The sequence below is a fragment of the Procambarus clarkii genome, chromosome 23, assembly GCF_040958095.1.
Source record: "Procambarus clarkii isolate CNS0578487 chromosome 23, FALCON_Pclarkii_2.0, whole genome shotgun sequence".
NCBI classification, from domain to species: Eukaryota; Metazoa; Arthropoda; class Malacostraca; order Decapoda; family Cambaridae; genus Procambarus; species Procambarus clarkii.
This window is the reverse complement of record NC_091172.1, coordinates 35,081,912-35,106,373: the sequence shown is the minus strand read 5'-3', so window position 1 is coordinate 35,106,373 and position 24,462 is coordinate 35,081,912. Positions and strand designations below refer to the sequence as shown.

Here is a 24,462-nt window from a genome sequence, read left to right as displayed (position 1 = left end):
GCTGCATGGCGAGGACGGTGAGTACCTGCTCCCTGCTGCATGGTGAGGACGGTGAGTACCTGCTCCCTGCTGGCAATCACCTGTATGACAACAAATTCACATAATCGATATCAATCTGTACAAAAAAGGTATATTGTTTAACATCAAACTTCGCAATAGGCCGACAGAGGGAGTCCACTGTGAGGTCCGTCACCAGGAAGACCAGAGAGTGCAGTCACCGGGTGGCTGTACTCTCCTGACAGTCAGTAACCTCCCGGAACAATAACTGACTGTTCACTCCTCACAGTCACAGGACAACCTCTGGCCACCTACCAAAAAAAGGCCCCAAAAAGGACTTCAAACATTATGGCACTTTGCGACCACAATTTCACGAGCACACTGGAGTCGCCCAGAGGACATTCCTCTATGATAAACGCTCCGTGCAATGTCCCAAAGGAACGTTGCAATGTCTGCAGGGCGAGGCAGATGACCATCGGCAAATAATGCAATTAAACTTGCATGATGATTACCGTCTTGGTCTTTTGTGTAGCGTGTAATGACAGGTTGTACACAGGGGGGACAGGAGACAGGGACAGGAGCGACAGGATAGGAGACGGTGACCCCAACTTGAGTAGCGTGATACTGCAACAACAACATTTGCAATGTAACGTTTGAGATATGGTTGTTGTGGTGCAGGTGTTGTGGTAGTGGTGCAGTTGTTGTGGTAGTGGTGCAGGTGTTGTGGTAGTGGTGCAGTTGTTGTGGTAGTGGTGCAGGTGTTGTGGTAGTGGTGCAGTTGTTGTGGTAGTGGTGCAGGTGTTGTGGTAGTGGTGCAGGTGTTGTGGTAGTGGTGCAGGTGTTGTGGTAGTGGTGCAGGTGTTGTGGTAGTGGTGCAGGTGTTGTGGTAGTGGAGCAGGTGTTGTGGTAGTGGTGCAGGTGTTGTGGTAGTGGTGCAGCTGTTGTGGTAGTGGTGCAGGTGTTGTGGTAGTGGTGCAGGTGTTGTGGTAGTGGTGCAGGTGTTGTGGTAGTGGTGCAGGTGTTGTGGTAGTGGTGCAGGTGTTGTGGTAGTGGTGCAGGTGTTGTGGTAGTGGTGCAGGTGTTGTGGTAGTGGTGCAGGTGTTGTGGTAGTGGTGCAGGTGTTGTGGTAGTGGTGCAGGTGTTGTGGTAGTGGTGCAGGTGTTGTGGTAGTGGTGCAGGTGTTGTGGTAGTGGAGCAGGTGTTGAGGTAGTGGTGCAGGTGTTGTGGTAGTGGTGCAGGTGTTGTGGTAGTGGTGCAGGTGTTGTGGTAGTGGTGCAGGTGTTGTGGTAGTGGTGCAGGTGTTGTGGTAGTGGTGCAGGTGTTGTGGTAGTGGTGCAGGTGTTGTGGTAGTGGAGCAGGTGTTGTGGTAGTGGTGCAGGTGTTGTGGTAGTGGTGCAGGTGTTGTGGTAGTGGTGCAGGTGTTGTGGTAGTGGTGCAGCTGTTGTGGTAATGGTGCAGCTGTTGTGGTAGTGGTTCAGTTGTTGTGGTAGTGGTGCAGTTGTTGTGGTAGTGGTGCAGGTGTTGTGGTAGTGGTGCAGCTGTTGTGGTAATGGTGCAGCTGTTGTGGTAGTGGTTCAGTTGTTGTGGTAGTGGTGCAGTTGTTGTGGTAGTGGTGCAGGTGTTGTGGTAGTGGTGCAGCTGTTGTGGTAATGGTGCAGCTGTTGTGGTAGTGGTGCAGTTGTTGTGGTAGTGGTGCAGTTGTTGTGGTAGTGGTGCAGGTGTTGTGGTAGTGGTGCAGCTGTTGTGGTAATGGTGCAGCTGTTGTGGTAGTGGTTCAGTTGTTGTGGTAGTGGTGGAACTGTTGTGACAGTAAAGTGGTAAATCCCCCCCCCCCCTAGGACAACTGCTGCCTACCTCCATAACGCAACCCACAACAGTCGTTTAAATCCCGGGTGCCTATTTAAAACTAGGTGAACAGAGGCATCAGCTAAGATGAAACATTCGAACCTTGCGCGAGAAGGTCTCAACATCCATAAAGTTGTAAATGGAAGTGGCTTCCACAACTCCTTCTTTCATCGCATTCAGCTTGTTGGCCGCCCCCTCAGGGTAAGATCCGTTCCTTAAATGTCAACATTAGTGTGGTCCACACTGACGTGAGAGAGTTGGCTGGAGGCCTTCACGACGCACGAGCCCAGCTGTGACAAACTACTAAATTCTAAATAAATTATTTAATACGGAACCAGTGTGTCCTTGGAGAGGAGCTGTAACCTCAGCTCACAGGGACGTCTTCTCCTGACATGGGACTCTTCACATAACGTATATGTTTAACGCCAAAACATAAAATTGTGGGTAAATAGTTTTTTAATTAACCAGATTTTTTTGTGAACAACACAGAAGATTTTGCTACAAAAAGTAAATGCACAAAAATTATTTAAACATTTATGAATATAATTGCGAGTAGAGACACGCAGCGACAATGGTGACTCAGTGGTAGAAATGGAGGTAGTGTAGGCCAGTGCTTGTCTACTGGCCGCTCCCTCACCCTCCACTCCTTCTCCACCTTGTGTGTTTGGCCTGTTCCCCCCCCCCCCCCTTCAGCATCCTGCACACCGTGCTGGACACTGTCACACCGTGCTGGACACTGCCACACCGTGCTGGACACTGCCACACCGTGCTGGACACTGTCACACCGTGCTGGACACTGCCACACCGTGCTGGACACTGCCACACCGTGCTGGACACTGTCACACCGTGCTGGACACTGTCACACCGTGCTGGACACTGCCACACCGTGCTGGACACTGTCACACCGTGCTGGACACTGCCACACCGTGCTGGACACTGCCACACCGTGCTGGACACTGCCACACCGTGCTGGACACTGCCACACCGTGCTGGACACTGCCACACCGTGCTGGACACTGTCACACCGTGCTGGACACTGCCACACCGTGCTGGACACTGCCACACCGTGCTGGACACTGTCACACCGTGCTGGACACTGCCACACCGTGCTGGACACTGCCACACCGTGCTGGACACTGTCACACCGTGCTGGACACTGTCACACCGTGCTGGACACTGCCACACCGTGCTGGACACTGCCACACCGTGCTGGACACTGTCACACCGTGCTGGACACTGCCACACCGTGCTGGACACTGCCACACCGTGCTGGACACTGTCACACCGTGCTGGACACTGCCACACCGTGCTGGACACTGCCACACCGTGCTGGACACTGTCACACCGTGCTGGACACAGTCACACCGTGCTGGACACTGTCACACCGTGCTGGACACTGCCACACCGTGCTGGACACTGTCACACCGTGCTGGACACTGCCACACCGTGCTGGACACTGCCACACCGTGCTGGACACTGCCACACCGTGCTGGACACTGCCACACCGTGCTGGACACTGCCACACCGTGCTGGACACTGTCACACCGTGCTGGACACTGTCACACCGTGCTGGACACTGTCACACCGTGCTGGACACTGCCGCACCGTGCTGGACACTGCCGCACCGTGCTGGACACTGTCACACCGTGCTGGACACTGTCACACCGTGCTGGACACTGTCACACCGTGCTGGACACTGTCACACCGTGCTGGACACTGTCACACCGTGCTGGACACTGTCACACCGTGCTGGACACTGTCACACCGTGCTGGACACTGCCACACCGTGCTGGACACTGTCACACCGTGCTGGACACTGCCACACCGTGCTGGACACTGCCACACCGTGCTGGACACTGCCACACCGTGCTGGACACTGTCACACCGTGCTGGACACTGCCACACCGTGCTGGACACTGCCACACCGTGCTGGACACTGCCACACCGTGCTGGACACTGTCACACCGTGCAGGACACTGCCACACCGTGCTGGACACTGCCACACCTGCAGAGGCTTGCGACAAGATTAGTGCCGGAGCTGAGGGTTAATCTATTGGGAAAGGCTCAGGGAAGTGGACCTCACAAGTCTAGAGAAAAGAAGAAACAGAGGAGATATGATCACAATATACAAGATACTCAAGGGGATAGACAAGGTGGACAGGGACAAACTCTTGTTACATAGAAGGTAGTACAAAAGAACACAATTGGAAGCTGGAAACACGTTAGTAGGAGAAATATACGGAAATATATTGAAGAGGTATAAAGAAACTGTTGACCATAAGGAGCCTGTACGGGTGATCAACAGCTTAAAGTCACTGGAAGAGGAGGTTGTGTAAGCCACACAGTAAGGCCAGCCAGGCTTAGGCCCGCGCGGGGCCCTAAATCCCGGCCAAAAAATTCAATCCACAACTTTAAATTAGATTCGTCAAATAATTCAGCCTTGAGAATAGCTAAGATATATATGCCAACATGTGCAGTAGAGTGAGGTTGGGATGAGGAGCATAGTGAGGTGTACCTCACTCACACGTCGACACTCATGACAATTGGACATAATGGGCCGTTTTCTGTCCGTGGATCCTCTGGTAGGTTAGGACACTTTAGTGCAACAGTTTCTTGAGGCTGAGAACGGTGGCGAGAGCGGGCTGGACGGGTAAACAGCGCGCCACCACACCCATTATGTACCGAACGCTTAGTGTCCGTCAGTAAGGCGGGTGGTCAGGCGGGTGCTGGCTCCAGGTGTTCCCACGGAGGCGGCGCTGCGGTGGTCCGGCCATAGGCAGCGGATGTACGATACTTCCCCGTCACCGGCCTGTCTAGCCGGCCGCCGCCCCCGCCGTCAACCAGGCTCCGCTACTGTGTACTAGACGCTGGTGAGGAGGCCGGCGGCCATCACCGTCTGCGCCACACACCCATCTGATGTGGTGGAGGCTGACTCCATACACAGTTTCAAGTGTAGATATGATAGAGCCCAGTAGGCTCAGGAACCTGTACACCTGTTGATTGACAGTTGAGAGGCGGGACCAAAGAGCCAGAGCTCAACCCCCGCAAGCACAACTAGGTGAGTACACCCGGGGAGCTGCGCTGCTTGTACTGACATGTTTACGTGTTCCGTTGTTCTCCCTCTCACCCCCCCCCCCCCCCAGTGTGTGCATGAGGGGAGGTAAGGTAAGGTGACTGTCAAGAGAAACCACTAAGCCATGCCAACTATGTAAATGGAAGGGACGAGGATAAGGATTAGGGACGGTGGGGGGGGGGGGAAGGAATGGTGCCCAACTCCTCGATCGGTCGAGGATTGAACGCCGACCAGCAATAAATAAGATCGTCGCTCTACCGTCCAGCCTAAGTGGTTGAGGGAGGGGAGGTGGTTTGGGGGGGGGGAGTGTCTGGACACCTAAGGGTGGACCAAGGTAAGCGGCCTAGGGGAGGGGGGGGGGGGAGGGGAGAGGGGGGAGACGGGAACTATAGCCAAAAGGTTCCCAGAAGAGTGTGAATGTAACGTTATAATGATGAAGGTGTTTGATAGCCAGCACCGGGCAGGGGGCGTCGCTCCCTCCATGGGGGGGGGGGGGGGGGCTGGAATCGGGGGGAGGGGGAAAGGAACTATCAGGAGAAAGAGCCAAGCCATCAAGACATATAGCACTGGGAAGGGGTCAGGATAAGGACTGGGATGGGACGGAGGGAAGGAATGGTGCCCAACCACTTGGACGGTCGGGGATTGAACGCCGACCTGCATGAAGCGAGACCGTCGCTCTACCGTCCAACCCAAGTGGTTGGTAGGGTGGGGGGGGGAGGGTGTTTAAGACAATTTAGTCATGTATTGTGCACCCCATACCCATCCCATGGGCGGTGGAGGAAAGGGTTACAGAGGCACATAAGGAGTTAAGGAAGTGTGCCCAATAGTCCATTAGCCGAGCAAGTTACAAGCTCGCTACACAGAGGGGTCCCGGGAGTACAGTTGGCTGCGTTCTCTACTCACTATCCTCAATTCCTGGTTCAAATCCCGGGCTTGACAGAAATGATTGGGCACGTTTCCTATTACCTAATGCTTCTGTTCACCTAGCAGTAAATAGAGACCCAGGAGAAAATCAATAGAAGCACTGATGAGGTATGGAACCTGCACACTAGGCCCGTGTGCTGGTCCCCTTCCTCACCCTCGGGGCCACCTCCCCGACCCTCCCTCACCCTCGGGGCCTGATATCCTGACCCCACCCTGGGGGCGCCACACCGTCACATCCAGCGCCTGGGGTGCCGTCCAGGGCGCGTCAGGATCTGGTTAGAGAACATCCCCGTCGATAATAACCAGGAGGCCTTAATACCGGCGTGATCTACACCAAGGTCGGTCAACACCAACAGTCACGCCGCGGCTCCATCGTTCGGGGAAAACTGTTTCCTGCGAGGTTTTTTTCCTATTGTTGGTGTTTAAAAATTTAGTTATTTATCATTCTACCATTTACGTAATTTGGGTATAACTGGATTCTTTATATTTTTTAAATACTAGTCACGGATTTTTTAATTTTAGTCAATCATGTATATCTATATAAGATAATGTCTGATTGTCTATCTTTTCAAAGTAGGCCAGATCCTTGGGGTTAGCTTCACCCGACTTTTCAAGGTGATAGGTGAGTGGTGTGTAACTGTCATAGACTGGTTGTGGACTGTGATCCAAGACGTTTTTTGTAATTTCTGAAATCAGTCAACTTTTCTATTAACATTACGAGCAGTTTTTCCACCTTTTCATTTGTCGATTTGACTTAGTCAGTGACTGACAGTGTCACGCCCCGACCATCCTGTCACTTGGTCAGTGACTGACCACAGTTGTGGGAACCGACCTGTGAGATTTATATTTATTTAACTTATATGAATTTATATTTACGTTAATTTATATACTTCGATAGCAATTTGTATAATGATAAGTGGACTGTATTTCTGCAATAATCTCATAATCTCACAAATCGATCCTCTACACATTAGGGGGGTTTATATTTATATGTATGCAGCCAATCAAACTACAGTAACTACATACATTGAAGAGGTTCCTTATCTTATAGTACAGCAGGTTAGTCCACCAGGTATAACTAGGGTGTAGACACCAAATTATCCTCTTTGAGGTAGCTTCCATATCACCCAGTAACTGGTGCACAAATCTTGCATCCTCGTCTTGACCTGTCAAAAGTGCGCTAGCTGTGAAGCCAGAAACCTATATATGACAAGTATTTCAGAGAAAACTGTATACAGTACATGGAACATGAAAGACCTGGCTTAATTACCTTTAGTTTGAGGCGATTTCGCGTTCTAACCGGCTAACCCTATATCCTGACATTAATGGCCATAAATGAATGATAAACGGGTTTCGGATAGACACTTAACTTGTATTTGTAGACAGCGTGTTGACAATGGTACACCTTTGGGTTCCATAACACTACGTCCAAGTAAATTTAACAGGAGCCGAATTTGCTCCCGTGTGAGCCTCTGGTCTCATATAAACAATGGCTGCCCCTTCCTCCTTCTGACGCCTGGCCTACTTTGTCCAGATTTCAGAAAGTGATAGAAGGGTCACATTTACTCTACTTTAATATTGATAATTAAGTTAATTTATATAAGATGTTTTTATGATGGTAAAGTCCAAAGACTAATGTATTTAAGAATAATTCCCACCATAATAGGTGGTAAATTATAATAGTATGTGGTGATGATATCCCGTTTTCTATAGACGGTAATTCCACTACAAGTTACGTTTTCTATGGTTAACTTGTGGGTAATACAGCAGCACTTATTATCTGTCTGTATGATATTAAATGGTGTCGGATTTTCCGACATAATTCCCCAGGGGGCTGCTCACGGGTCGAAGTCCTATTTAGAACAGACGAACACCGATACTCCTCCTTCGGATTATTAGATTAATTTGCTGTTAGTAGTTAGTAATCACACATTTGTGTGTCTGTTCGTACAGGACGGATGTCCCGTACTAGAGTTGCAAGGGTTAGAAGTCTAATGCGATTTCATTTCCCTGTCAACTCTTGAAAGGCTAATATTCAAGCCTTATTACATATTATTTAACCCAGAAGACTGGATGTGATCAAGTACTACAGTCAAGTATGATTCAGGGACTGCAGTGAGATCAGTGACATTAGATATAACTTGAAGTTTCTTCAGGTAACTGGTCACTGATATATAAACACTGAGGCCCATGGAATACATCTTGATTAAATAATAAATGTATCAAATCAGTCATCAGATTTATTAGGGTTTAATTTAGTTAATTGATTCAGAGGATTGAATAGCTCATCATTAAAGTAAAGTATGGTTCTGAGACTGCAGTGGGTTCAGTGACATTGGTCGCAGTGACTTGTAGCTGTTTTAGGCTACTGTTCACTGATTTGCCACTGAGGCCTCATGAACTCATCTCCAGCTTTAAATGATGATACTAACATCAACCTCTGTTACTATAGTCAGCTGTAATCTCCTTAGTATAATGCTACTGGAGAAATATAATCAGCTGACAAATTTAGATTTCTACTGGTATTGTTTATCTGCAGGCATAGGTCTCCTCAGGCTTGATACTGGGCCTGAGAGTAATTTACCTCCTGCAGAGTTTAACATGGTTATACCCTGATATTTAGTAGGGCTACCGATGAATCGATGACAATAGTCTGTCCCTACAAGGAGACCGAAGTCGGTGAGGTGATCAGACTTAATATTATCTGCCAATTTTATTCCTCTATTTCTCAGGAATTTGGCTGTTGCTCTCAGACCTTGAACTTGTAGGTCTACTGGTATTTTGTCCACCACAATGGCTTGTACTCGACAGACGTACCTGCCTAAGCGTACTGATGGTTGTACCACCTGGTAGACTTGAGGTCCTGCATCTGTTACAAACCCTGAGATGTTGAATGACATCTGGGCTACAGGCCTTAATTGTAATTCATCTGCCAACCTTTTAGTGATGTATGTTCTTTGGGATCCTTGGTCAAACAACCCACGGGTATGGACCTTGGCCCTCTTATTCAGGATGGTAATTTGGGCAGTAGGCAAAGTCGTATTACCTTTAGACTTTGCCGATTGGACACTGTTTGTTTGTTGCACCTTGCAGTACTGTACTGTGGTGGGAATGCTATCTTCCACCTTGGGGTTTGGAGACGTTGTTTTGGTGTCTCTGCACAATGCTGCATGGTGTTGACCTTTGTTACACCTATTACAGGTGTGTAATTGGGTATCACAGTCGATGATGTTATGTTTCCTGAGGCACCTCGTGCAATGTTGCAAATCTTTGAGTCGCTCAACACGGGCGTCACTATCAGGAAAATTAGAGCAGTGGTACATTGAATGTTTCTCATTGCAGAACAAACATGTTCCATAGCTTCCAGTACCCTTTGGTGTCACGTTCTTGGGTGACACAGTAACTATAGGCTTGGAGGGTCCCACTGCATATACGCCCACACTGCTACTGTTCCACTTTGGTGTTGAATTATATTGTCTAGATTGATTTGGAGTACCTTTGGTACTCTGTGGTTTACTATTATTGGTTTCTGAGGGTTTACTTGGTGGTTTTAATTTGTCATGTGTTCGTAATTGATGAACTACTGACTTTAAACCTTCAGATATTTCATTCATGGATAAGATACTTTTATTGTAATGAGCACTCATTTGTCTCAATATGTCCCTAGGTATTTTCTCCTGGACAATTATTTTCAAGACCCACTCAGCCCCGTTTGTATCTGCTGTCAGGCTGAGGGCATTGATCAATGATTCTACCTCCAGCTTGAAGACTTGGAGTGAATCAGCTGAAGCCTCCGGTGGGGGTAAATGCAACAGCTCATGAACTAAATGTGATGTTCTTACTTCTGGATCAGCATAATTATCCTTGAGGAGTTTTACTGCCAGATCATAGCCGTCATTAGTTAATCTCAGATGGGATACTACTGTTTTAGCCTCACCTGATAATTGGCCTTGCAAATAAGAGAATTTACTACTCTTTGGTAAAGATTGTTTTGAGTCTACAAGGTCAACGAATTTGTTCCAAAATTCGTCCCAATCTTCCTCATCTTTTCCTGAGAAAGTGGGTAAATTAATTGGAGGGAGTCGAGCTTCTGCTTGACTCGTATTAGATGCAACTGTTGTTGTTGTTGCTGTTGCCTTGTTCTGGGCAATTAATTTGACATAAGGCTGTAACGTGGCCTGAGTGTGATCTTCATAATTCGCAAGATCAACCATAATGTCGTCTATTTCTGTTTCTGATAAATTAGTGTTGGCAAGTTCAGCCACATATGTTGCTATTTGACATTTGATTTGCTCAAATTTACCTGCAGCTGCTTGATAATAGCTTTCCAGGTCAGCATAATCAACTGTTGATTGTTGTGACAAATCTTCACATTTCTTGATCTGTCTTGTTAAGTGGCCTTTAAGACCTGCAAGGGTTCTTTTCATTCTCCCTGCATTATCCATACTGGCTCGTTGGTGAAGCCTTGTGGGGCTTGTACTTGGGCTGCTCATAATACTGAACAAGCTCTAATGGTAGCCTAGGGTAAATTCTGAACTCACTAGGCAATAATCCTACCTCTACTAGAGGTTAGAACTTAAAATTAATACACATTATATATATATACAATCATACACACTAATGATTTGAGTGATAAACCAGTGTCACTGGAAGTACCTTTAGGTTAGCTCTTCTATATCACCCTAGGATGGAAGAGACACTAATTAATCACTCAAAGGTGTAATGATCATAAGTAATTTATTATATATACAACTCAACTCGAGTTGATAAAAATTACACCCAAAATAGGGTCTGGACCATTCATTAATGGTGTTAGGTTGTTCAATATAGTACAACTGACTATTGTAATAATGGGACTAGGATGAACAATAATAGTTCAACTAGTCATATCCTACCCTGTTGTGGGTTGGCAATTAGTAAATATTATACTATGATCACTAGTGCAATATATATTAAATAATTCTCTATTTTGGAGAAATAATATACACAATTATTGATAATAGCCTCTTAATTAGCCTCTATGAAACTTCTAATATTATCTAGAAGTATTAAATATTATTAGTGACCTCGCGAAATAAAGTCCACAAAATTCGTAGATAATCTCTCGCGAAATGTAACACCACGAAATCCGTGAACAATCTTGCGACAGTCACTAATTGGCTGGCTTCTATATTAGCGCTGTCATTTCACGAAATAACACGCCACCAAATATCTGTGGGTGTGCATGAAACCGCTGACGAAGCTGAACTGGGCTGAGGGAGACTCCTGAGCTCCCACGAGGCAACGCCGCTGTCTATGACTGGCTGGCTTTGTTTAAATAACACTGCACTAGTATTTAATGAATCCACTGGTTAACTGGTTCATCCGGTACTAAGATGACCAAATGTGGGTTCAAAGGATCAAATAATCCGTCATCCGGTTCGAAGATGACCAAATAATGTGGGAACCGACCTGTGAGATTTATATTTATTTAACTTATATGAATTTATATTTACGTTAATTTATATACTTCGATAGCAATTTGTATAATGATAAGTGGACTGTATTTCTGCAATAATCTCATAATCTCACAAATCGATCCTCTACACATTAGGGGGGTTTATATTTATATGTATGCAGCCAATCAAACTACAGTAACTACATACATTGAAGAGGTTCCTTATCTTATAGTACAGCAGGTTAGTCCACCAGGTATAACTAGGGTGTAGACACCAAATTATCCTCTTTGAGGTAGCTTCCATATCACCCAGTAACTGGTGCACAAATCTTGCATCCTCGTCTTGACCTGTCAAAAGTGCGCTAGCTGTGAAGCCAGAAACCTATATATGACAAGTATTTCAGAGAAAACTGTATACAGTACATGGAACATGAAAGACCTGGCTTAATTACCTTTAGTTTGAGGCGATTTCGCGTTCTAACCGGCTAACCCTATATCCTGACATTAATGGCCATAAATGAATGATAAACGGGTTTCGGATAGACACTTAACTTGTATTTGTAGACAGCGTGTTGACAATGTTACACCTTTGGGTTCCATAACACTACGTCCAAGTAAATTTAACAGGAGCCGAATTTGCTCCCGTGTGAGCCTCTGGTCTCATATAACAACAATGGCTGCCCCTTCCTCCTTCTGACGCCTGGCCTACTTTGTCCAGATTTCAGAAAGTGATAGAAGGGTCACATTTACTCTACTTTAATATTGATAATTAAGTTAATTTATATAAGATGTTTTTATGATGGTAAAGTCCAAAGACTAATGTATTTAAGAATAATTCCCACCATAATAGGTGGTAAATTATAATAGTATGTGGTGATGATATCCCGTTTTCTATAGACGGTAATTCCACTACAAGTTACGTTTTCTATGGTTAACTTGTGGGTAATACAGCAGCACTTATTATCTGTCTGTATGATATTAAATGGTGTCGGATTTTCCGACAACAGTGTCACGCCCCGACCATCCTGTCACTTGGTCAGTGACTGTCCACACAGTGTCACGCCCCGACCATCCTGTCACTTGGACCAGGTGACAGGAGCTAGGGGCCTCGTAGCCTGGTGGATAGCGCGCAGGACTCGTAATTCTGTGGCGCGGGTTCGATTCCCGCACGAGGCAGAAACAAATGGGCAAAGTTTCTTTCACCCTGAATGCCCCTGTTACCTAGCAGTAAATAGGTACCTGGGTGTTAGTCAGCTGTCACGGGCTGCTTCCTGGGGGTGGAGGCCTGGTCGAGGACCGGGCCGCGGGGACACTAAAGCCCCGAAATCATCTCAAGATAGGTGGTGGGTGACTGTTGCAGGGGACCAGGTGGTGGGTGATTGCTGCAGGGTTTCTCCCCAGGACCAGGTTTCCCCGACAATAACCACAGCTTCAGGCCCTGAGGGACGCCGCCACCTGCCGCACAGGCGTGACGATGGCCGTCAATTACATGTTAGTTGATGCGAGGGTCAAAATGCGGTTTCCTCGCTCGAGACTGTACCTTGCTTGGCTCTGTCCCTGAGCCCGGCCTGTGCCTCTGTAGCCCTTCCCACTACGGCCCTCACCATGGGTATGCGGTGCATAATAAACTAAACTAACTCTCTCTCGCCTCAATATTAGTGTTTCGACTGTTTGCGTAGACAACCGCGTTTGTGTAAGCACACGCGTGCGCGCACTCGCTGCACAGTGAAACAATGTGTTCTTCACCACCACCAAACAAAGTGTTTACACTGTGTATAAGAGTGTCACAGACAAGTGTTTACACTTGTGTGTGTCACTACTCCAAGCCATCTCTACGTGCTGGGTCATGCTGAAATCACGAAATCATTGATCATGCTGAAGAGTAAGTCGACACGCTAGAAGTGTGTCACTTGTTACGGAGAGTTTAGTCTTAAACTCTTTCTGGGTGGAGGGCCTGGTAGGTGAGGGAGAGGGGGGGGGGAACAAGGATGGAGGCTGACAGTTACTACGTCAGTCGACCCGGTACACTGACAGTTACTGCGTCAGTCGACCCGGTACACTGACAGTTACTGCGTCAGTCGACCCCGTACACTGACAGTTACTGCGTCAGTCGACCCCGTACACTGACAGTTACTGCGTCAGTCGACCCCGTACACTGACAGTTACTGCGTCAGTCGACCCCGTACACTGACAGTTACTGCGTCAGTCGACCCCGTACACTGACAGTTACAGCGTCAGTCGACCCGGTACACTGACAGTTACAGCGTCAGTCGACCCGGTACACTGACAGTTACAGCGTCAGTCGACCCCGTACACTGACAGTTACTGCGTCAGTCGACCCGGTACACTGACAGTTACTGCGTCAGTCGACCCCGTACACTGACAGTTACTGCGTCAGTCGACCCCGTACACTGACAGTTACAGCGTCAGTCGACCCGGTACACTGACAGTTACAGCGTCAGTCGACCCGGTACACTGACAGTTACAGCGTCAGTCGACCCCGTACACTGACAGTTACTGCGTCAGTCGACCCGGTACACTGACAGTTACTGCGTCAGTCGACCCCGTACACTGACAGTTACTGCGTCAGTCGACCCGGTACACTGACAGTTACTGCGTCAGTCGACCCGGTACACTGACAGTTACTGCGTCAGTCGACCCGGTACACTGACAGTTACTGCGTCAGTCGACCCGGTACACTGACAGTTACTGCGTCAGTCGACCCGGTACACTGACAGTTACTGCGTCAGTCGACCCGGTACACTGACAGTTACTGCGTCAGTCGACCCGGTACACTGACAGTTACTGCGTCAGTCGACTCGGTACACTGACAGTTACAGCGTCAGTCGACCCCGTACACTGACAGTTACTGCGTCAGTCGACCCGGTACACTGACAGTTACAGCGTCAGTCGACCCGGTACACTGACAGTTACAGCGTCAGTCGACCCCGTACACTGACAGTTACTGCGTCAGTCGACCCGGTACACTGACAGTTACAGCGTCAGTCGACCCCGTACACTGACAGTTACAGCGTCAGTCGACCCGGTACACTGACAGTTACAGCGTCAGTCGACCCGGTACACTGACAGTTACAGCGTCAGTCGACCCGGTACACACACTCACAGCCTAATTACAACACACACTCCAGAATCCTCCTCACACCACCAATGCACGCGCGAGTCCGCATTGGTGACTACGCTCCCACGTGTGCACTGGAGCTTCAACACCCACCACAGTGGGGGTGGCGGTCTTGCCCACACCTGGCTGGTGGGCGGGCTTCTCCACACCTGGTTGGTGGGCGGGCTTGCCCCACACCTGGCTGGTGGGCGGGCTTGCCCACACCTGGCTGGTGGGCGGGCTTGCCCACACCTGGCTGGTGGGGGCAGTGAAGCCAATCTTCAGCAAGGTGGACCATTACTTCCCTTATGAAGCCAACTCCTTGCTGGACGTTCTTGAGGAAGTGAGGGATGATAGGGATGGATGGAGGGAGGGAGGGAGAGAGGAGAGGGAGGGAGAGAGAGAGAGGGAGGAGAGGACAGGATAGGGAGCGAGGGAAGGACGGACAAACTGGGTGCTTTATTAGGAGCTGAGAGACCTTACTTGAATTAGATTGGTATCAAATTCAGCTTGAGACGTGTTGTGGAGGTCAAGTGAGTACTGAGAGCGAGCTCTAGCTCCTTAGCCCCGGTGCCCGACGCTCTTGTGTTCCGGCATAAGTGTTCTTAAAGTTGAGAATCGACGTGGCTTCTCCCCTTATACTGAAGGCAGTACAGAGCCCACGGGTGACGGAGACAGGTGTGGAGGCAGTACAGAGCCCACGGGTGTGGCTCTCACAGGTGTGGAGGCAGTACAGAGCACACGGGTGACGGAGACAGGTGTGTAAGGTTGCAGCTAGAGCGTCCACACTATATTTTCACCGTGTGTGTACATTAACAGTGAGAGGAGAGGTTCTGACAGCAGTGATTTCTTCCCCAGGTGTGGATGCCATGCGGGGTGAGGGCCGGACGGGTGAGTGGGCGCTGCCTTCACCTCGCACGGTGAGTCGAGTGCTGCACGAAGGGGAGCGGCGCCCCCCACTCCCTCACATGACCCTGATGGTGATGCAGTGGGGGCAGTTCATTGACCACGACATTGTCCACACCCCGGAGGCGGCAGGTGAGGCCAAGCTTCTATACTCTCCCTCCTGCCTCTACCACCACACATACAACCTCCTTTGTCAACTTATCTCTCTAACACTTCTGGCTTTAACACCCATCTCTCTCTCCCTCTCTCTCTCTCTCTCTCTCTCTCTCTCTCTCTCTCTCTCTCTCTCTCTCTCCCCCTCTCTCTCATTTACTTCACTTGTCCCTTGATGTAGGCAGCCGCCTTTTCATAATGACTCTCCCCTCAACAATCTCTTCCTGTCTCCTGACTCCTCCAGCAGCAGCAGGAGCACCTGGACGTCACTATTCCCAGACCATTAATACTGCTGGCGTACCTCTGTGTGGGTTACCACCTTATAAAGCATCTATAACATTATTTACTTTAAGCAAAATATTTTTGTTTCTAAAGAATACAACAGCAGATACCTTTAGAGGGAAGCAATGCATGTTAAATTCATAACCAAATTTAATTACTTTAAGAAAAAATGTTGATAATGCAATAGGGTTTGTCATAAGGTGGTGTATGTATCCAGGCTGGAACAAGGCGTGTATGGATGTATAATGTGTGTGTTGATCTTGCACAATGACTGACGTGGTGCTGTTGCTCCTGCAGTGGTTGGTCACAACGGACAGACGATGCCGGTGACCTGCTGCAGGGACGGGGGTCTCTTCAACGACCCCGTCGACTTGGCCGAGGCTTGCCGGCCCATCGACGTCTCGGCCGATCCGCTCTTCGCCTCCAATGGCAGGATATGCATGAGATTCGTGAGGTCTCTCATCGCCAGCAGGAGCTGCAAGCTGGGTGAGGTCACGCCTGGCGTACACACTTTTTCACACCCTTTCACACCCCGTGCATTAAAGCCTCTCTCCCACCCATCACATACAACAGTGTGTCAGCCCAGACAAGTCAACTTGCTTCATTCAAACACTTTTATGCAAAATCTATATCTAGTTTCCATATAGGAGTGGTAGACACGAAGTGCGAAAATGAATCCAGTTTTTGAGTGTGGGAACCGACCTGTGAGATTTATATTTATTTAATTTATATGAATTTATATTTACGTTAATTTATATACTTCGATAGCAATTTGTATAATGATAAGTGGACTGTATTTCTGCAATAATCTCATAATCTCACAAATCGATCCTCTACACATTAGGGGGGGGTTATTAAATTAATATATATATGCAGCCAATCAAACTACAGAAATAACTACATACATTAAAGAGGTTCCTTATCTTATAGTACAGCAGGTTAGTCCACCAGGTATAACTAGGGTGTAGACACCAAATTATCCTCTTTGAGGTAGCTTCCATATCACCCAGTAACTGGTGCACAAATCTTGCATCCTCGTCTTGACCTGTCAAAAGTGCGCTAGCTGTGAAGCCAGATACCTATATATGACAAGTATATCAGAGAAAACAGTACATGGAACATGAAGACCTGGCTTAATTACCTTTAGTTTGAGGCGATTTCGCGATCTAACCGGGTCACCCTATATCCTGACATTAATGGCCATAAATGAATGATAAACGGGTTTCGGATAGACACTTAACTTGAATTGTAGACATCGTGTTGGAGATGGTACCTTTGGTTTCCATAACACTACGTCCAAGTAAAATTAACAGGAGCCGAATTTGCTCCCGTGTGAGCCTCTGGTCTCAATATAAACACAATGGCTGTTTCACTCCATACTATTGACGTTACTGGCCGACATTGTCCAGATATGATAGGAGCTAAATTTGCTCCACACGTCTCGGAGGTGACACAACAATGGCTCCCTCCTTCCTCCTCTCTGACGCCTGGCTTACATTGTCCAGATTTCAGAACGTGATAGAAGGGTCACATTTACTCTACTTTAATATTGATAATTAAGTTAATTTATATAAGATGTTTTTATGATGGTAAAGTCCAAAGACTAATGTATTTAAGAATAATTCCCAGCAGAATAGCTGGTGAATTATAATGGTATGTGGTGATGATATCCCGTTTTCTTTAGATGGTAATTCCACTACAAGTTACGTTTTCTATGGGTAACTTGTTGGTAATACAGCTATTATCTGTATGATTATTATTAAATGGTGTCGGATTTTCCGACATAATTCCCCAGGGGGCTGCTCACGGGTCGAAGTCCTATTTAGAACAGACGAACACCGATACTCCTCCTTCGGATTATTAGATTAATTTGATGTTAGTAGTTAGTAATCACACATTTGTGCGTCTGTTCGTACAGGACGGATGTCCCGTACTAGAGTTGCAGGGGTTAGAAGTCTAATGCGATTTCATTTCCCTGTCAACTCTTGAAAGGCTAATATTCAAGCCTTATTACATATTATTTAACCCAGAAGACTGAATGTGATCAAGTACTACAGTCAAGTATGATTCAGGGACTGCAGTGAGATCAGTGACATCAGATATAACTTGAAGTTTCTTCAGGTAACTGGTCACTGATATATAAACACTGAGGCCCATGGAATACATCTTGATTAAATAATAAATGTATCAAATCAGTCATCAGATTTATTGGGGTTTAATTTAGTTAATTGATTCAGAAGATTGAATAGCTCATCATTAAAGTAAAGTATGGTTCTGAGACTGCAGTGGGTTCAGTGACATTGGTCGCAGTGACTTGTAGCTGCTTAAGCTACTGTTCACTGATTTGCCACTGAGGCCTCATGAACTCATCTTCAGCTTCAAATGATGATACTAACATCAACCTCTGTTGGTATAGTCAGCTGTAATCTCCTTAGTATAATGCTACTGGAGAAATATAATCAGCTGACAAATTTAGATTTCTACTGGTATTGTTTATCTGCAGGCATAGGTCTCCTCAGGCTTGATACTGGGCCTGAGAGTAATTTACCTCCTGCAGAGTTTAACATGGTTATACCCTGATATTTAGTAGGGCTACCAATGAATCGATGGCAATAGTCCGTCCCCACAAGGACAGCCATTTGGCATTTGATTTGCTCAAATTTACCTGCAGCTGCTTGATAATAGCTTTCCAGGTCAGCATAATCAACTTGAGATTGTTGTGACAAATCTTCACATTTCTTGATCTGTCTTGTTAAGTGGCCTTTAAGACCTGCAAGGGTTCTTTTCATTCTCCCTGCATTATCCATACTGGCTAGTTGGTGAAGCCTTGTGGGACTTGTACTTGGGCTGCTCATAATACTGAACAAACACTGATGGTAGCCTAGGGTCAATTCTGAACTCACTAGGCAATAATCCTACCTCTACTAGAGGTTAGCACTTAAAATTAATACACATTATATATATACAATCATACACACTAATGATTTGAGTGATAAACCAGTGTCATGGAAGTACCTTTAGGTTAGCTCTTCTATATCACCCTAGGATGGTAGAGACACTAATTAATCACTCAAAGGTGTAATGATCATAAGTAAATTATTATATATACAACTCAACTCGAGTTGATAAAAATTACACCCAAAATAGGGTCTGGACCATTCATTAATGGTGTTAGGTTGTTCAATATAGTACAACTGACTATGGTAATAATGGGACTAGGATGAACGATAATAGTTCAACTAGTCAATGGTAATATCCTACCCTGTTGTGGGTTGGCAATTAGTAAATATTATACTGTGAACACTAGTGCAGTATATATTAAATAATTCTCTATTTGGAGAAATAATATACACAATTATTGATAATAGCCTCTTAATTAGCCTCTATGAAACTTCTAATATTATCTAGAAGTATTAAATATTATTAGTGACCTCGCGAAATAAAGTCCACAAAATTCGTAGATAATCTCTCGCGAAATGTAACACCACGAAATCCGTGAACAATCTCGCGAAGACACAGTCACTAATTTGGCTGGATTCTATATTAGCGCTGTCATTTCACGAAATAACACGCCACCAAATATCTGTGGGTGTGCATGAAACCGCTGACGAAGCTGAACTGGGCTGAGGGAGGCTCCTGAGCTCCCTCGAGGCTACGCTGCCGTCTTGACTGCTGGCTTTGTTTAAATAACACTGCACTAGTTTATTTAATGAATCCACTGGTTAACTGGTTCATCCGGTACTAAGATGACCAAATGTGGGTTCATAGGACCGAATATTCCGGTTCCGAAGGTCCAAATAATCCGGTTCGAAGGACCAAATAATGTGGGAACCGACCTGTGAGATTTATATTTATTTAATTTATATGAATTTATATTTACGTTAATTTATATACTTCGATAGCAATTTGTATAATGATAAGTGGACTGTATTTCTGCAATAATCTCATAATCTCACAAATCGATCCTCTACACATTAGGGGGGGGGGTTATTAAATTAATATATATATGCAGCCAATCAAACTACAGAAATAACTACATACATTAAAGAGGTTCCTTATCTTATAGTACAGCAGGTTAGTCCACCAGGTATAACTAGGGTGTAGACACCAAATTATCCTCTTTGAGGTAGCTTCCATATCACCCAGTAACTGGTGCACAAATCTTGCATCCTCGTCTTGACCTGTCAAAAGTGCGCTAGCTGTGAAGCCAGATACCTATATATGACAAGTATATCAGAGAAAACAGTACATGGAACATGAAGACCTGGCTTAATTACCTTTAGTTTGAGGCGATTTCGCGATCTAACCGGGTCACCCTATATCCTGACATTAATGGCCATAAATGAATGATAAACGGGTTTCGGATAGACACTTAACTTGAATTGTAGACATCGTGTTGGAGATGGTACCTTTGGTTTCCATAACACTACGTCCAAGTAAAATTAACAGGAGCCGAATTTGCTCCCGTGTGAGCCTCTGGTCTCAATATAAACACAATGGCTGTTTCACTCCATACTATTGACGTTACTGGCCGACATTGTCCAGATATGATAGGAGCTAAATTTGCTCCACACGTCTCGGAGGTGACACAACAATGGCTCCCTCCTTCCTCCTCTCTGACGCCTGGCTTACATTGTCCAGATTTCAGAACGTGATAGAAGGGTCACATTTACTCTACTTTAATATTGATAATTAAGTTAATTTATATAAGATGTTTTTATGATGGTAAAGTCCAAAGACTAATGTATTTAAGAATAATTCCCAGCAGAATAGCTGGTGAATTATAATGGTATGTGGTGATGATATCCCGTTTTCTTTAGATGGTAATTCCACTACAAGTTACGTTTTCTATGGGTAACTTGTTGGTAATACAGCTATTATCTGTATGATTATTATTAAATGGTGTCGGATTTTCCGACATTGAGTGCCAATCCCCTGAGCACTTTGATTCTTTTAGAGGCCAACTGAAATAGTCTATTCACATCATTTTCATCCAGCTATTCAGTATCCTTAACCTTTTATTCAACAAGTAAGCACTTAGTCTCGTCTTCTTCGTCAGGTCCTCGAGAACAGCTGAACCAGGTGACAGCGTACGTGGACGGGTCTACGGTGTACGGGTCCACTCCAGAGGTCGCTGCCAACCTCCGGACGCACCAGGGAGGGAGACTCCGCAGGTCCAGAGGTCCGGGCGCCGGACAGGGCCACTTCCTGCCCCAAGTCACATGTGGTCATAGTGGAGTCTGCTTCAGGGCAGGTCAGTTGTTTTACTCCTTCAAACAACAGTACTTATTGCATGCCGAGGACGGCATGCAGATAGAATTTGAAATATAAATGAGAATAGTCTAAAAAAAAAAGAGATGGATATTTTGCGCATGTAACCAAAGTGTGTCTATAGCCATCTCTGTTACCTTCATTTACTTCTCAACTTTGCACAGGAAAGTTGAAGTATTAATACCTTGCCAGATATCTGCGCAGAGATTTGAACTCGGAGGCGCACCAGCGTTTGTAAAGCCTAATAATTATTTCCGTTTCCTTGACAACACAAGTCCGTTTGATTATTCCTAGTTTTTTTTTTATCGCAGCTTCTACTTGCTGAGCAACTTTGATCTATAGCTCCTGTGGACCATAGCTCCTGGGCCCTTTTCTTCATTAATCTGCTGCATGATAGTGCTGTTCGTATGTTAGTTATGATGGGTATTGTTATGCCCTACATGCAAGGGTCTTTGTATTTTAAAACACTGGATAACATTTGACATTCTTCTAATCATTAGTAATTATGAAGAGCGCTTTGCAAAGCTTTAAAATTGTTTTCGCTTCCTACTTTTCCATAGATCGTTGGGTCATCTGCAAATTCGATGATTGGGTTTATGATTTTTTCCACCTATAGCCTTGATGTATGAAGGACATTTACCTCAATATGAAACCTTGAGGAAATCCATTCATCATTTTTCACTATCAGATTCCCTTCCATTCAGGACGACCATTTGCTCTTTTGTTTCAGTCATGGTTTTATCCACTCTAGTATATCACTGTTTATTCTATGTGCTTGTAGTTTTGTGGCAGTCTTTCGTGTGGTATTTTTTATACAAGAGTTGTTTACAGTCTTGTACAGCCGCCAGCACGCGTAGAGTGTCGGGCAGGTCCTTATAATCCCATATGCCCTGGAATACGACTCTGCCAAATCGTTTAACAACCAAGTACCCATTTTACTGTTGGGTGAACAGAGGCTACAGTTAAAGATTGGCGCCCAGTAAATCCTCCCCGGCCAGGATACGAACCCATGCCAAAGAGCTCACGAAACGCCAGGCGAGTGTCTTACCACTACACCACAGGGACTTCATCAATTGTTTCAGAGAGGTCCAAGTACACTTCACCTACTGGATGTCCTTTGTATGTGTAGTTTCCGCGCGTCCATAAATGTGAACAGGTTCGTTACTCAGGATTTTTGTGGGTTTGAATTTAAGGTCATTTACTCCTTGGGTTTCAGATTCCTTTAATTTGTCAGTGCTCTTCCTGATTATTGCACATGTAATGGAGATATTTCTAAGTTCATTCTCTTCTCAAACATCCATTTGGGTGTTGGGATGTTGCCAAGTCACTCTAGTGAGAACACTAATGTAAAGTAGTGGCTGTCTCCATAGAAAGTGCTCTGTTAAGGCAGTAACAATCTGTCCCCTCTAGAATACTTTCATTTAACAACTGCATATTACAAACTTATTTTATTTACTTATAGCGTAAGTAGCGGAAGCTAGATGGTATATCAAGGCCTCTGAAGTATTGTTGTATAACTGGACTATCTCTACCTTATAGAGTGGTTTCCCCCTCATACGTTTTCTGTGGTGACTCTTTCAGAAAGTATGAGAATACGTTTTTAACTTGAACTTGGCTGGAGAGTTTCCCAGTGAGCAAATCTGAGCAATTTACGTTAATGATTTGATGTAACAATGAATCAACGTTGTAGATGTTGATTAAGCGTTATTCGAGCATATTTTGCTCGCTAGGTAATTGGAATATTGAGTAGGTTTGGTTCCCGTTGTTAGGAAGAGGAAGCCTGTGCAGACTAATCGAGATTCCCCGTAGGCCAACACTTAACCATTCCCAGAATGCTACCAACAACAGCTGCCTAACTCCCTGGTACCTATTAACACATAGATGAACAGTGGTATCAGGTGAAAGGAAAACTTTCCCAAACGCATGGCATAATGAGATTAAATATTATAACATGTCTTTTTACGATTTAGCAAGAATCGGTCTTTATATCATTGCAAAATTAGGCATCTTTGACAATTTCAGGAAGAGAGACGCACACGCAGAGGTGCACCTGCTTCTTGGTGTGTGTGCATACAGTTCCTTTTAGTCCTGGACTATGTTCAGGGGTCCGAAGTCCACTTGCTGGTCGGTCAATAACCTATATGGTGGATTTAATAGCCGTCCGGAGGTTGATAGACATTAAATCTTGAGTCTATTGAATAAAGCTAACTGCAATAAAATAAAGCTAAAATATTAGACAAAAGTAAACAAAAATGATTTATAACATTATTAAAATTGTCAATAAGGGGTTAATAAATAATACTAGGAAACACAGTCATCTAAACTCTGGGGGCGTGGCCGAGATGTTAGTACAAGTAACCACTTCTCTCTATATTTGTCCCAACGGACGAAATCCGCCGTCCTAACTTAACCAGAAATGCACGAACCAAAGCAACCCACCTAACCTAACCTAACCTTTCAAGCCAATGCATTGAAAACGTGCTGTTGAGAGCCGCAACGTTTCATAGCACGTTGGTCACCATAACTTATTAGTTGAAAGGACCGGTTGACAGCACCGGGGAATATGACCAAACACGCTCGTCCGGAACACCCGTCTAGATTTTAGACGCGACATTCGTATATACCGAGAACATTTTAATAATTAAAACAGAATATACATGTAACAAATTGTATTGTTTTCGCAGGGGACGAGAGAGTGAACGAACAGCCCGCCCTGACCTCCATGCACACACTGTGGCTGCGGGTCCACGAGGGCCTCTCCGCCCAGCTCGCCGCCATCAACCCCCACTGGGACGACGAGAGGATCTACCAGGTAGGTGAGGCTAGGACCCGGGGTAGATATGGTCGAGTGAGGACGACGACAGGATCTACCAGGTAGGTGAGGCTAGGACCCGGGGTAGATATGGTCGAGTGAGGACGACGAGAGGATCTACCAGGTAGGTGAGGCTAGGACCCGGGGTAGATATGGTCGAGTGAGGACGACGAGAGGATCTACCAGGTAGGTTAGGCTAGGACCCGGGGTAGATATGGTCGAGTGAGGACGACGAGAGGATCTACCAGGTAGGTGAGGCTAGGACCCGGGGTAAACATGGTCGAGTGAGGACGACGGAAAGATCTACCATGAGCGTATGATCTAGTTTACATACATTTAATCGTTACGTTTGTGGTAAACATTATTTTAGATTCAAATTATAATTTCACATTATTCACATGATTATTATCAGTTTCACACTGCCCGAAACGCTTTGCGTAATAGTGGCTTTAGGCATTGTATGTACTATCTCTATCTATAAATCCATCAATGTTTGTATCTTACCTTGTATGTATGTACTTTACCTGAATAAACCTTTGATTTGATTTGATTTGATTAATATTAGATCTCATTGAGCATGACACCGGAAATGAGGTCAGCATCTTAGACAACCGTGGAGGGAGGGGCAAGACAGAGGTCACACG

At 45.9% G+C, this 24,462-nt stretch overlaps 1 protein-coding gene across 1 annotated transcript in view; it reads left to right on the top strand.

Annotated features, from left to right (window-relative positions):
• Window positions 1-24,462, top strand: part of LOC123763908 (salivary peroxidase/catechol oxidase) — a 77,747-nt gene that overhangs the window by 40,553 nt on the left and 12,732 nt on the right. Inside the window, exons 5-8 of the mRNA XM_069330166.1 lie at window positions 15,253-15,432; window positions 16,033-16,221; window positions 20,795-20,989; window positions 23,691-23,818. Coding sequence (XP_069186267.1) covers window positions 15,253-15,432; window positions 16,033-16,221; window positions 20,795-20,989; window positions 23,691-23,818 — 692 coding nt within the window. The remainder of the gene's footprint in view (window positions 1-15,252; window positions 15,433-16,032; window positions 16,222-20,794; window positions 20,990-23,690; window positions 23,819-24,462) is intronic.